The 13822-nt window shown below is 30.2% G+C and overlaps 1 protein-coding gene across 1 annotated transcript in view; it reads left to right on the top strand.

Moving 5' to 3' along the window:
• Positions 1–9706, top strand: part of Vps24 (vacuolar protein sorting 24) — a 40256-nt gene extending 30550 nt beyond the window's left edge. The window contains exons 6-7 of the mRNA XM_075382075.1: positions 2265–2449; positions 7697–9706. Coding sequence (XP_075238190.1) covers positions 2265–2429 — 165 coding nt within the window. The 3' untranslated portion in view covers positions 2430–2449; positions 7697–9706. The remainder of the gene's footprint in view (positions 1–2264; positions 2450–7696) is intronic.
• Positions 9707–13822: the final 4116 nt, after the last annotated feature.

Raw genomic sequence — 13822 nt, 5'->3', positions numbered from 1 at the left:
ATTTGAACCTAAAGCAATGGCTGCTTATCATGTGGATCTGTTTAAGCAGCACATATATATATATATACATATAATATTACAGTATTTTGTAGACGGTGGTTTATTTAATAGAATTTAAATAATGGGTGTTTCAAAAAGGACGCAATCCTAAGATTAAGAAGGTAGAAGTCATGCTTACATAAATTCTATTTCTCCCTACGTGTCAGTTGGCAACCCTGTACTCAAGATTAGCAGCTTGTAACAATTGAAATGTCCTTCTTATGCACCTATGCTATATCAGTATAAATTTGTCTGCATTGTGTTAACTATGTCATTTTCCAAGATGAATATGTGTTAATATTGAGATTTACTGCGCGTATAAATCTTACGAATGAGTGAAAAACAAGTTTCGGATAAAATTTCCTGAATTCTTCAGTTCCTAATACGTCAACAACATCGCATTTGATTAATAAATTTCATGAGACTTGGAGTGTACGTGATCGGAAAAGCACAGATTGACCATTACTGTTAACAGTAGAAGTTCTGGGGGATGTGAAAGAACGTTTGACCCGCTCGCCCAGAAAGTCGCTCAGAAAGTTATCTTCACAGGCTGGACTTTCACTATCTATGGATTTCAGAGCTACTAAAAATTTACAATTGCATGCTTATTACATCAATGTCATTCAAGAACTGAAAGAAGTAGACAATAATGTAAACGTATTGTCATTGGTTTTGTTCTCTTGTTGATGACAACAGTATTGAAATTTTGGATTGTGTTTATTTCAGCGATGAGACATGGTTTCACTGGATGGCAACAGCCAAAACTGCTAAATATGGATCATTAAAAATCCTCACACGTTTCATGAACGATCATTACATGCACCTAAAATTGGTGTTTGGTATACGATCTCCCGGCGTCATGTAATGGGCCTTTATTTTTTGTAGATCTGTGGTTTATTGTAACTTAATCTAACAGTATATTGCCATGCTAGATTTACACAAACGAGAATGTTGGTTCCAGCAGGAGAACGCAACGTGTCATACTACTAATGAAACACTGGATATGTCACGGGAATTTATTAGCCATTGTTAGATATCAAAAGGGTTGTGGCCTCCAAGATCCAGATCTTAAACAAAGACTTTTTCTTCTGGTGTTATTTAAAAAGTGTAGTTTTTAAAAACAATCATCATACACTTAAATTGAAGGCTGACATTGAAAGTGAGATTTCAGGCATTAACAAGCAAACATTATGAAAAGTGGCTGCAAATGTTATGAGACATGTACAAACCTGCATTGGGATCACAGAAAATCATTTTGAACATTTATTGTAGTTATTAAAGGTAATTTGAATATTTTTGTTTAAGTATTTTATTAACATTAATATCTTTGTAACAAAATTCACATTGTCAAACAAAGGGGTTGTGTAAATTTTGAAGTACCTATTATAAGTATTATATGTGTATATTAGTTACAAAGAATGAATAAGCGTTTCCCTTCCTAAAGATATTGTTACATTGTGATGCAAGTAAGCAAGGACATGCAATTGTTTGATGTTGAATAGGATTATGTCTTAACTGTATGCAACTTGTGTTATACCTTATCCTGGTAAGATGCAGCATAGAGTGAAATAGTTAAATAGTAAGTTGAAATTTCCACTTACATTTTACCTGTTGAAATATCAAACTAATTTGAAATTTAACGTTTTCTTTAGATGATTAAATTCAGTTAAATTTTGGAAAACAGGATATAATAAGTATGCTTATAATAAACTAGGCCTTTTCTGCGACCAGTAAATTTGTTGTATTATATTGAAGAAAATTTTAAAGAACAGGCTCAAATCAGGAACATAAATTGGGTTATGAAATCTATAAACCTATAAATCACCAATGTTTAACAGCAATTAAACATACAATTAAAATTTGATTTTCTTTATAAAAAAAAAATCAAGAGTAATTAATTAATTATAAAGTTAAACAGAAATAAAATTTAAACAAGATAAAGTTAAACAGAATGTTGTAATTAAAAAAAAAAAAAAAAAAATATATATATATATATAGTAAATTGAAATTAAGAAGTAACATACCTAAAGTAATTAAACAGTAAAAGTAATAATCAAAAAGTAGCCAGTCAGTTTATAAAAAAAGAAGTCATCCACCATAATTGGCTGATATCAACCATACAATACATAAAACTGCAATGGGATTAATGCACCTTTGCATTAGTTGCAATAATCCATTTGTTTTGTACATTGTCCTTATCAGAGTATTTGATTATTTTCTGATAGGTATTATGGGAGTTAACATCAGGTGCCCTTGGCCGAGCTCCAGCTGCAGTTACAGATAATCTTCCACCTGGAGCTTCTAGAGAGGAGGCTGCCCCTGTTGAAGAAATAGAAGATGAAAAAGAATTAGAAGAGATGCAAAGTCGTCTGCAAGCATTGCGTAGCTAGTAATGCTGTAATATATTCAGGTATGTTATTTGAAATTTAAGTGAACCTTTTTTCCCATTTTTATTTTTATTTTTTCTAATTTGAAATTAATCTTTAGTTTAGAGAATGTCATGAATGAAATTTTCTCTCTTAGATTCTGTTTTCATGGTATTAATGATTGATAAATTTATTGGTGATTTGATTTTTTGTGAAAAAATGTCCTACTGTGTAAAACATATTAGAATTAGACTTGGCATCATTGAAAAAACAGGATTAAGGAAACAGTATTCATTTGTAGATAATAAATTACTTATTTGTTTTGACAGCAATAAATTACTTTATAGTGTTTGTTAAAACATAAAAACATCAGAACTTTCTAATGGTTGACTGAAGCCATTATTTTTGTGGTTGAAATCAGTTTTTTAAATTGATGTTTGGGAAATGTCCTAAAGAATGACAGTCATTTTTAAGAATTACAAACAGCAGGACTTTAAGAGAAAATTAAGATTGAAGTGGTTGTTTGTTGCTTTCATTATTAAGTCAGATATACTCTTTCATATCAGCATGCAGAGCCCATTGAAGTGCGAGTTATATTCAGCCCAACAAGTAACATTGTTAATCTATTATCCTCAGAAACTGCCTGTATAAACAACAATAATCCTAGAGAAAGCAACTGTGAGTAGTGCCTCAGGTGCTTGATATATTAAAGGCTCAGCCAAATATTGAGATAAATATCTTAAAGCAACAAATTAACCAAAAAATTCACAAATTAACAAACTAATTAAACAATTTAACAAAGTAAGAAATTAAATTATTATTTATAAACTAATAAAATTTATACCCTTTTCTGTAATTTTTGGGACGAATTCTGACAAAACATAGTGCATTACCAGATGTTGTAAGGTAGGACCTACAATATTAAATCACCATCGGCCTTTCAAGCAAAGTAAAATCCTTCTATAACTAGCAAAATTTACTCTGTTTGCTCAAATGGATGTATCATAAAAGTCAAATTAACTAAATTATATGTCTTCTTTTTCTTACAAGGTGAATGTTATTTTAAATTTTAGGTGATAATTGATTAAGCACGTAGGATTGCTAGTGAGCTAAAACAGAATGTTTGCAACACAGACCAGATATTTCATAAGTCTGGCATTAGATACAAGTGGTAAGTAAAGTACTCAATATTGTTAATGCAGGTAGAAATTTAAAAACAGATTAATGTGATAGAACAACAAGCATTTGAAATGAAAACTTTGAAGAACCTACAAAACTTGTTGACATTAATAGGTAACAGCCCTACATGTTATCAAATCAAATTGATGTAATGTGTACAAAAGCTTCAACTTGAGGCTACTATTATTATATTATGGTGGTGAAGGATTCAATCATCTCTACTCCACTTTTTTGTCACATGTTTGGTAATTTCTTTCAACGCTTCATAAGAACTTTCATCTTCTCTAGGTAAAATTGTTGATTCACAATTTGTCCTAGAAGAACATTAGATGGTGCATGATTCTATCATGAAAAAACCAGTCAAACATTGGATTTGTTGGGCCTTCTTGGATTTTGATAAATTCAACATTTTCTGTTATGTTAATGTCTTTTTTTGGGGTTGTAATGATAGCACAAATTCTCATGTGATAACAAATTTTGTTGGAAATGCTAATTTGAGCTTGTTCCTTCTGATTGTGATAAATGCACAAATAATTGCTTGTTTACAAATAATTTAATCCTTTGTCGACAAATAAGTAGAAGATTTTGTAGGAACACATTTCATTTTCAAACCTTCTGTTAATAATAACAGACATGAATTCCAAAACAAACTAGACATCTCATAAATCTCAAAAGTGGTCGTCTTGTTCATTATTGTTGTCATTTTTGTTGAATGTTGGCCGGACATTGGTTTACAAGTGACATTTTACCATGCTCACTTATACACCATTTTACCATGCTCATAATATGAGCATCACGTATACACTTTCTTTTGCTTGACAATTCATGAAGCACAAGGAGCAGCAGTGAAGTGGGCCAATAAATAGATACCATAAGTAGGTAAAAAAAAATATTACTTCACCACTCTATTTTATATGAAATGAAAATACATTGATTACAATTATTTAAAAATAACATCTCAAGGATGGTCACCATTTTGCTTCATATTCCAGTAGTCTTGTGCATAGGTTACCATCACATATTTCACAATGGCATGAATTGCAGACATCTCTTCTTGGATCTCCCCATTCTTTAAGATACTGGTTGTCATATGTTTTTGGTGTTTGGAAAATGGGTGTTTATTCTTTGCGTACTTTTGTTAGCAAGTAAGGAAATAAGGATCCTTGGGGTGTTGTGTATAGAGTCCCAGGGCATAAACGTAAGAAAAATATTATTTTGTCAGCTCTTTCAACCCAATAGGATGTTGTGTCTAATAAAGCTAAGTTTTTAAATATTCTATTGAATGATTTATTGCTGGATGATGTTGTGAATAATGAAACCTCATATCATCTGTGAATCCAAGAGGAAGCAGATCCTCTGTTTTTTGCTCTGGTGTTTTATCTGTTTTACGGTGGAGCCCCTTGTCCGTTCTGTCAGAATTTGTTGTGGTACTTTGACTAGAATTTTTAATACGATGCTCTTTGCTGGAAAAAAGTTGTAAAATTGTTGTTTAAGGAATGACAAGGACCCCCATCGTGAGTTCCTCTTATAGGCCTCTAACACTCCTACCAGTTATTAGAAAGGTTTTTGAGAAGGTATTGTATTGGACGTGGAATGAGCTAAATGTGTTATATTGTTATTTTAACAATCAAAACGTTGTTCTTCGAGATAGTGTTTGAGAAGTAGGAAAACACTATCTAAAAGTTGTCCAAGGGTAATGTTTTAAACACCTGCTCTAGGTTGTTGAATTTGATTTTTTGATGTGGTCAAGATTACCCAGTAGATGCTGTGTCATCCTGTATGCTTATGTCAGGCCTTTACTGGTTAAAAGAGATTCAAGGAATGAGATCGAATTCAGGGCAACCCAGGCTTGCAAGATATCCCAATTGTGGAGTTTGCAACATAAGATGGTGTTTAGCCCAGAGAAAATAATGATGATGTTGCTCAAAGGCAGACTAGCTGTTAGACAATGACCTCATTCATGTATCAATGGCAGGGTCATCAAATTAGGTATGTCCTGCTGCAGAAGTATCTAGGTGTTATCCTTCACGAGATTCTTTGATTCAAGGAGTACTTTCAGTTTGCTGCCAAAAAGGCTTGTTCTGCTTTCTTCTGTGTTTGGGGAAAGCAGTTAACCACATTTGGGGGCATAATTTCAGAACTATGCGTGTTTTTTATAAGGCTTGAGAGACAGTCCTGCCTCTCAAGAGGTGGTCTTTGTTATTTCTGCTCTTAAGCCCTTTGATATTCTTGTGACTGAGCGTCAATTACATTATGATGCTAAGAAGGTGGGCCAACTTACCTCTGGGTGCACAAAAGAAATGATTACCAGGGTTTCCATTTATGGCAGGTCAGGTGAACTGAATCGCCCAATGGCCGTTACATGCATAGAATTTTTCCTGATGTGAGAAGTATACAGGTAGTTAGGTGATTTCTTCCATCCCAGTTGGCATATTAAAGTTTCTTTCTGAACTTGGTGCTTTTTTAGAGGATGGCCAGATTTGGTTTGATTAAATCATGCTTGTATCCAGAGTGTAGAGCCACTGATGATGTGCGCCATGTCTTGTATGTTTACCCCAGATACAAAGTTGAATGTACCAAAGTTGCCAGAGAGCTTGCAAGGATCAGTTGTGGTTTTGATGTGCTAGTTAATTGGAAAAATGAAAGGAATTAGAGCATAGTTGCTGGCTTCCTTAGATTCTTAGCCTTGTGGAAGATGGCTGAGGGGGTACTGATGCTGTTATAGAATAGCTACCCAGGTGGCTAGGGGCCCAACCTTGTGGTGCTTACTTTACCAAGATAGGTGTTTTGGCATTGGGCTTCAGTTAGCTTAATTGTTGGCTGTTAGGATGAGATGGATGTGTGGAGTACTCTGTGATGAAGCTGCGATGTGGGAGGGTATAGGCCTTGTTCCTGGAGGCGGACCAGAGGAGAGAGAGAGATAGGGTATGTTTTCATTAGAGGCTTATTAAATTTGAGAATCTTTCTTGATTTTTGGACTTAAAGTAAATTTAATTATAGGACAAAATTGTCATTATGATCAATACTTGTTTTGGTATAAGGATAGTATTTTTGGTGTTCAAGGACTCAGTCAAGTAATTATTGGGGTGCATAATCCTAAGTGAAGTTAGATATAGGAAAGGTTTTTGTGTGAAACCTTTGGTGTTAGAGGAAGATGCAGGGAATACACTTCTGCGAATTGTTAAATTTAATAGTTGAGGGTTGTAAGTTATGATTGACATCATCAGTGCATACACAATCCTAATTTTATTCGAATGATACTGTAGATCTTGATGTAAAATTCTCCTTACACTGTGGTCAAAAACACCTAGTGATACTGCATGCCATCATGCACACAAGGTGAACTTTGTTATTGACAGCTCCATTCACAGAATTTCCTGCCATACACATGCTTTTAATGCTTCCAGTTCTTTTCAATGTAGAACTTATTTCCTCTAAGCTTTTAATCCATGTTTTTATTGTGTGGGCAGAAGGCCATGGATTGTTATGAGGATTATTACAATGATTCCTAAACATTTCTTGCATGGTCACCTAACTTTCATTATTTTATTATATACTTTGAAACAAAAGCACAATGTGTAGTGCTCCACACTTTTATCATGAATGTGGTAAAATAAGGGTTGCAAGATAGAGATATTTCCATTTTCTCCTTTCATCAATGGTAGACTGCATCTGTTCTTTACAAATGCTGATTCACTGCCACGCCCATTAAAAGTAATAGTTTTAGCAGCTGATTTCCCCAAAAAAAAATAAAACTTTGTGTTCATGCATATAGTTTGTTCTTTACATTGCCAGACTTCCTTGGAAACGTTTTGAAAAACCAGAACAATAACAATCTACCTATTTCATTATGCGGAAGATTGTTAGAGAATTCTTAAATGGCTTGTTACTTTTGGCTCTCTTTTTAAATATACAATGTAGGTATGTTTAATATACATTTATCTTTATATTATGATAATTGATTATGAATTGTGTTTGCCTGTAATGAAGTCAAACACAACATGCATTAAATAACACAGCATTAAACATGCATTAAATTGTATAGTTCATTACTAACTGTAATGATACATGTTTAAGGAATAGTTTTCAATTTAATATTTTGTTGTTTTCAGATTTTTGTCATCCTGCTGTGCCTTAGTTTACCAGCTAATGGCCAAACTTGTGATCTACATTAGAGTACATTTTATTCCGTTTCAGCATATTTTATTCTATCTTTATTTGTAGAAATAATGTCTATCGCTTAATATTTTAGAGTTGTGAGAATATTTATTTATAATTTTTGTTAAGTATTAATTGTTAATTCAGATTTGTTACCTATATATTAATTAACACAAACTCATAAGTTTTGTTTTATGTATTATATTTATTTATTAACATGGTGAATAGTTAATTGTGTTTCTGTTCTTCATTTCACTTATTCAATTGTATTTATTTAATTACTCTTTAATGGTATTTAATGACTTCTATGTCTGTATATAATTTCATTCTGTTTCATATTTATATATATATTAAATTTTTAAACATGTTGTCCTGTGTGTTGAATTATAATTAGTATTTATAAACCACCAGATACACACATTTAAAGCAAGAATGCTCTTACCTTCAATTTAATAAGGCTTTTCAAATCCTACAGATTCAACATCAGTTATTAATACCACAATTATCATTAGCATTAAATTACATCGTCACCCAAGTCATGACTGATTAAAACTATTTGTCAGATGTTAGATGACTATTAGTTAACATCTGACTAATACTTTTAATCAGTCATGACTTTGTTGACAAAGTAGCTTAATGCTAATGTAATGTTGTGAGTTATTTTTATATTACTCTTAATTTTATTTTTTCTGTGTGCCCATTTTGGTTAGTATTTTATTATTTTAGTATTTATTCACTTAAGTAAATATAGGCTGATGTCCAATTACTTTTTTCCTTTCCTATTTTGCTTGACTGGTATCTGACCCAAGAACCTTCAAAATGAAAAGCAGAAATTTTACCAATTATTTATTTGTTAGATCAACATACATAACCTCTTTTAACAAAATATTTTCCTATTTTGACAGTACTGAGTATATCCTTCATAGTTACTATTCATTCGTGAAATAATCTATTTTTATATTAACCAGTCTTGTCAAGTTAACCACTTGTCAAGTTTAGAAAACTCAGTTGGTTGCACATACTGTGTATCAACTGGAGATTGGCTTCTTGCTATGTATTTATCATGTTGTGGTACACTATCCCTTCTGTTGTGCTATTAGCAGTTTCAGTTTTACTTAAGACTCTCCAAACAGAACTAGTTGTATATCTTTGTTTTTATGCTTTTTAGACTTGACAAGTAATACCATTTGTTATGATTTCATTTTAGAATAGAATCAGTAGTTTTATTACTTTCTTGAGAATGATATAACTTTCTTGATTTGAAATTTAAGCTCTCATTATAAAATTTGTAGTTTTTCGTCTTAAATTGTAGTTATATCGTGCAGAATATTTCTTTCTGTCAATATAGCAATTATTTTATCCACTTTTCCCCTCTTTAATTTTCTTTAACCAGAATTTTTGTATTTTAGAGAAAGGAAATTAAAAGAAGTTTTATTTGCTGAATGTTTTAAGTATGTATAAATTCTATCATTGATGTCACAAAATAGCTGTTATATGAAGTAATTGGATGTTAATTAAGAAAATTACATAACATGCAACATCATATTGTTACGCTTTAATAGAAATTCATCTTGTTCATAAATTAATTATATCATTCATATTAATCCTTACACACAAAAATGATTGCTCTCAGTTAATCTGATTATTGTTTTTGTTTACTTATTTTTTATTACTATTATATTACTTGTCAACATTTATGATCAGCTTGAAATTTATTTCATAGTCATAAAATCAGTGTTTTTACTTCACTTTGTTTTTAAAGCATCTGTGTTTTTACTTCACTATTTCTATTTCTTTATTTATTTTTGTACTTACAACAGTGTATATTTCATATTTAAAAACAATATTATGTTTATGATATAACTAAATCTGTATTTATAAAGATACTAATATATTTACAATAATTATTTATTTTTAAATAAATATGTAAGTAATAAATTATAATAGTAAATTAATAATAATAATTATAACAGTCTATTTTTTATTTTATTTCTTATCTAATTTACTCTTTAGTGTCCAATAATCAATCATAATTAATTTTTTTTGTTAATTATAAGTGACATCTTTACCCTTCTTTAAAATTTCTTTTTACATTTATTTGATTTTTTAAATGTAAAAATTAAGCACTTTTTTAGCAATTGTTTCTGAAATAATTCAAGTTGAGTATTCGTGATGCTATTAATGATATATTAATTTTCTTTTTTATCCAAATAATAGCTTCCCTAATATTTTTTGGGCATTCTTCATTTACAGTAATTTCATTGCACTTTTTCATTTCTAAGAATAAATTTAATCAGAATTTCCATTTATTATAATGCATACCATCAAACATTGGTAACATAAAATCTTGTTAGAAAAATTGAAAAAGTATCAATTGCTAATTACCACTCTCTGCTACCATGTTAAATAAAAGAATTCATCACATACATAAAGATAATACATATAATCATTTAACAGTAATATAAAGAATCATGAACGCTATGCTCTTTTATCCTGTAACGTTACTTACATTTTTAACAGCTGAAAAAAGTAGTACCAATACAAGATTCATTAAATTCACTGTGTACTTCTACACAGTATCAACTTAAATATAAAGTTTGTGAATTTAAAAGGTGAATCAGTACAAATAAAATTGTATTTGTAACAAAACTAATAAAACAACCTCACTAAAGACACAATGTATCTTCTGTTATTTCTAATACATAATAATTTGCACCCATTTCAAACTTGACAATAGTTTTGGAAATTCAGTATTTTTGTTTGATTCATTCCTCTTTAACAAGTTTATTTTTTAATAAATTATTTCTCAATTGCCTTAACACTTCCAGTAGTATTCCCCTATCTTTTAAATAATTACTATATTTCCATCTATTTATATTTATAAATTATGATTTTTTAATTAAAAAGTAGACTTACATTTTTTTTGAAAAATATATCTATTTATTTATTACAATCAGCATAATTCTAGAAATTTTTTTCCAGTACTTCCAAATTTTTGAAATTATTTTAAGTTTCTGTCTTTTATGACCTCAGTTAACAAATAGTTTTGTTAGTTCCACATTTATATTGATGAAAAAGTTTATAATTATTGAGTGGTGGCTTACAGCTGTTTGTCATAACATACTGACCATTAGCAAATGATTAAAACCAAATTTATTTTAATAAAACCATAAAAAAATACATTCTCAGTCAAATGTAAAATACAAGTGCTCCAGAAAAAAATGTTCAGTCCTAAGCTGTTATTATTTACAAATTAAGCCTTTCTTAAAATATCAAAGAATTAAAAGAGTAATGAACTCCCTCTTTGTAGCAAAAAATATTATTACCTTCTTCGCAGATGGTACTGTTGTAAAGGATCAAACCAAAATACTAAATCAGAGCAAAACTATTTTCTTATTATAGAAGATAATATAGCTTAGCTTAAGAAAAGGGCCATTTTACAGTTCAGCTTCAATTTTAATAAATTAAGTAATGATGCAAATATATCTTTTGATCAATTTATTTAATTAAACTAAAGGATAATCTTTTATGAAAGCAATATACTGGTAATCAAATTATTGAATAATAATTAGAAAAAAATTGAATTTTCTCTGTACTTAATATGTATATTTCACAATTAACACAATCTTTTTATTTTTCAAGTATATCACTATTATCTATTTCCTCATAGTTATTCCGTACAACATATTAATATAAAAAGGTGTGCATAGATGGCTGGAGCTATTTACAAAACTGCTATCTTTTTAGAGATTTTATAAGAAAAAATAAAGAACCAAAAAAAAAAAGGAAAAACAGTGACCATTTTTGTTTCCTTGAAGAAACAAATTTTATTGTGAATAAGAACAACCTGCACCACAAAATTTCAACTGGTTTGGAATTACTCTATACTTAAAATCTTTGGTTTATGCATTGTATAAGTTCTGATATGAATAAAATATTTATTTTTATACAGTCAGGAGTTATTATTTGTTCTGGCACCATAAAGTTCTATATTGAACAAAAAGAATGCAGCTTCAATCAGATAAAATTTACATTTGAAAATATCCCTTAGTAAGAAAGCTGTCTACTTTTTCGTTGGAATAAAATAGAAATACTTCCACATTTACAAGAAACTAGATATTTTACACTTTTGCAAAATTATTACATCTAACATACCTGAACATTATTATAAAGTTTTCAAATTTATAGAAATAATATTAAATGAACAGAAACTATTCAAATCTAATAAAATTATCAAACAGAAACAAAATTTATTAATACATCATCAAGCTTGTTATGCAGCCATTGAACAAGGAACAGTCCTTCAGTCAGCTTGAAAAATGCACTGGCTCTTCAGGTGCTGGCATCCTGACCCACTGGGGTGGTCTAGTGGTGAAATCACTGATTTCAAAGGTTTAAATCCTAGTAAAGGCAGTTACTTTTATACAGATTTGAATACCAGATCATGGATACCAGTGTTCTTTGATGTTTTGTCGACCTCCGTGGCAGAAGTGGTAGCATCTTGGTGTTGTTTAGTGGTTGGGTTCCAAGGTTCCAATTAAGCATACATCTCAGGAATGGTCGACCTGGACTACAAGACTACACTTCATTTACATTCATACCGCCCTTATTGATTCTCTGAACTAATACCCTATGGTGGTTCCGGAGGCTAAACAGAAAAAGAAGGAGGTTGCTGATATCCCCCCTCAGCATAGATAACATAGCTGGGTCAGACTTGCTTCCACTAACTGCAATAATAATCCCTTTTCTTAACTGCAGTAATAAGCCCTCATTGAGAACTTTTCAGTGATATATCGTAAATGGTACTTATTTTCATTGGTTCCAGAGTTAAAGCCAAATAAAATTTTAATTAAAGAAATATTTGGATCTTACAAGAGGAAGGCACATCGGTTTGAATGTAACTAAATTTATCTGTTTTTTTTAAATTTTAATATATTGATTTGTTAATAATTATTAACCTGTGATTGTAAAAAAAAAATTATTTACTTTTCATTTTAAAAAAATGTGTATATTAATTTAATAGGCGTACAAGGAAGTCGTGTGATATTAAGTTAAATTTTAGTTTTTCTTCAGTAATTTACATGAATTTTTTCAGAATTAAATTTTCTACATTACTAATTGAAAAAAAATACAATTTAATTAACGATTTAACAAAATTTTCTGATGTTAAACCCAAAACGTGTTACTTTTACCCCCAATTTTTGTGTTTACATCAGGTATTTTTCGTACAGTTCTGGGACCCATTTTAAAAATATTTTCAAGTCAAAAATCATAAGAAACAACTAAATTCGCCCTGTAATTTACCTTCCCAGAATTTCAGGTGGTTTTGATTTCCCCATGGAAACTGAAATCTGGGTGAAATCTTTTCCTAGTCGTAACACGCTAATGAAGTGTTTTCAGGCCTATGTTTATATCAACTTTTTTCCTATTTTTAGCTATAGAATTACCTTCTGAGATATTACCATATAGCTTTGAATCACCTGTATACATGCACAAATTAATATTATTTATAATTTTAAAAAACAGCTTACCAGATCCCAGTTTAATTTTCTTGAACACTTTCGGCTATTCTACCATCTTCAAGAGGAATATAATTATGATTAAAATTATGAACTACCATAATTGAATTATGTAAATAAAACAATTTATCGTCATTTTATTATTCGTCAAAAGTTACAGTTTAGACTAAGTGATTATGTCTGTATTGTAATAGTTTCTTAATTGTTATCCATGTTTCTCAATTGGTGGGACATATGAATATGTACCATCAAAAAATATACTCTTAAAAAATGAGCAAAGTTCTGTTGTACTAATGAAGTCAACATATCTGCAAAATTATTGAAGCTAGATGCATTAAATTTGGGATTTTTCTAATATTTACCTCGTTACACTACCTAAATATCACTCCTGACATATCATCAAAAACTACTGACCACTTCCAATCCACCTAGAACCTTGAAATTGGAATGCACATAAGAAATTAATCAAAAATTAGCTAGAAGATCGGAGAGCTGAATTACGTGTGTGGTTACTTTACAAAGGTAGTTAGTACATAAACAAAGTTTTATTACACATACAAC

The sequence above is a fragment of the Lycorma delicatula genome, chromosome 1 (genome assembly GCF_047948215.1).
Source record: "Lycorma delicatula isolate Av1 chromosome 1, ASM4794821v1, whole genome shotgun sequence".
Taxonomy (NCBI): domain Eukaryota; kingdom Metazoa; phylum Arthropoda; class Insecta; order Hemiptera; family Fulgoridae; genus Lycorma; species Lycorma delicatula.
This window is presented reverse-complemented; position numbering and strand designations above follow the sequence as displayed.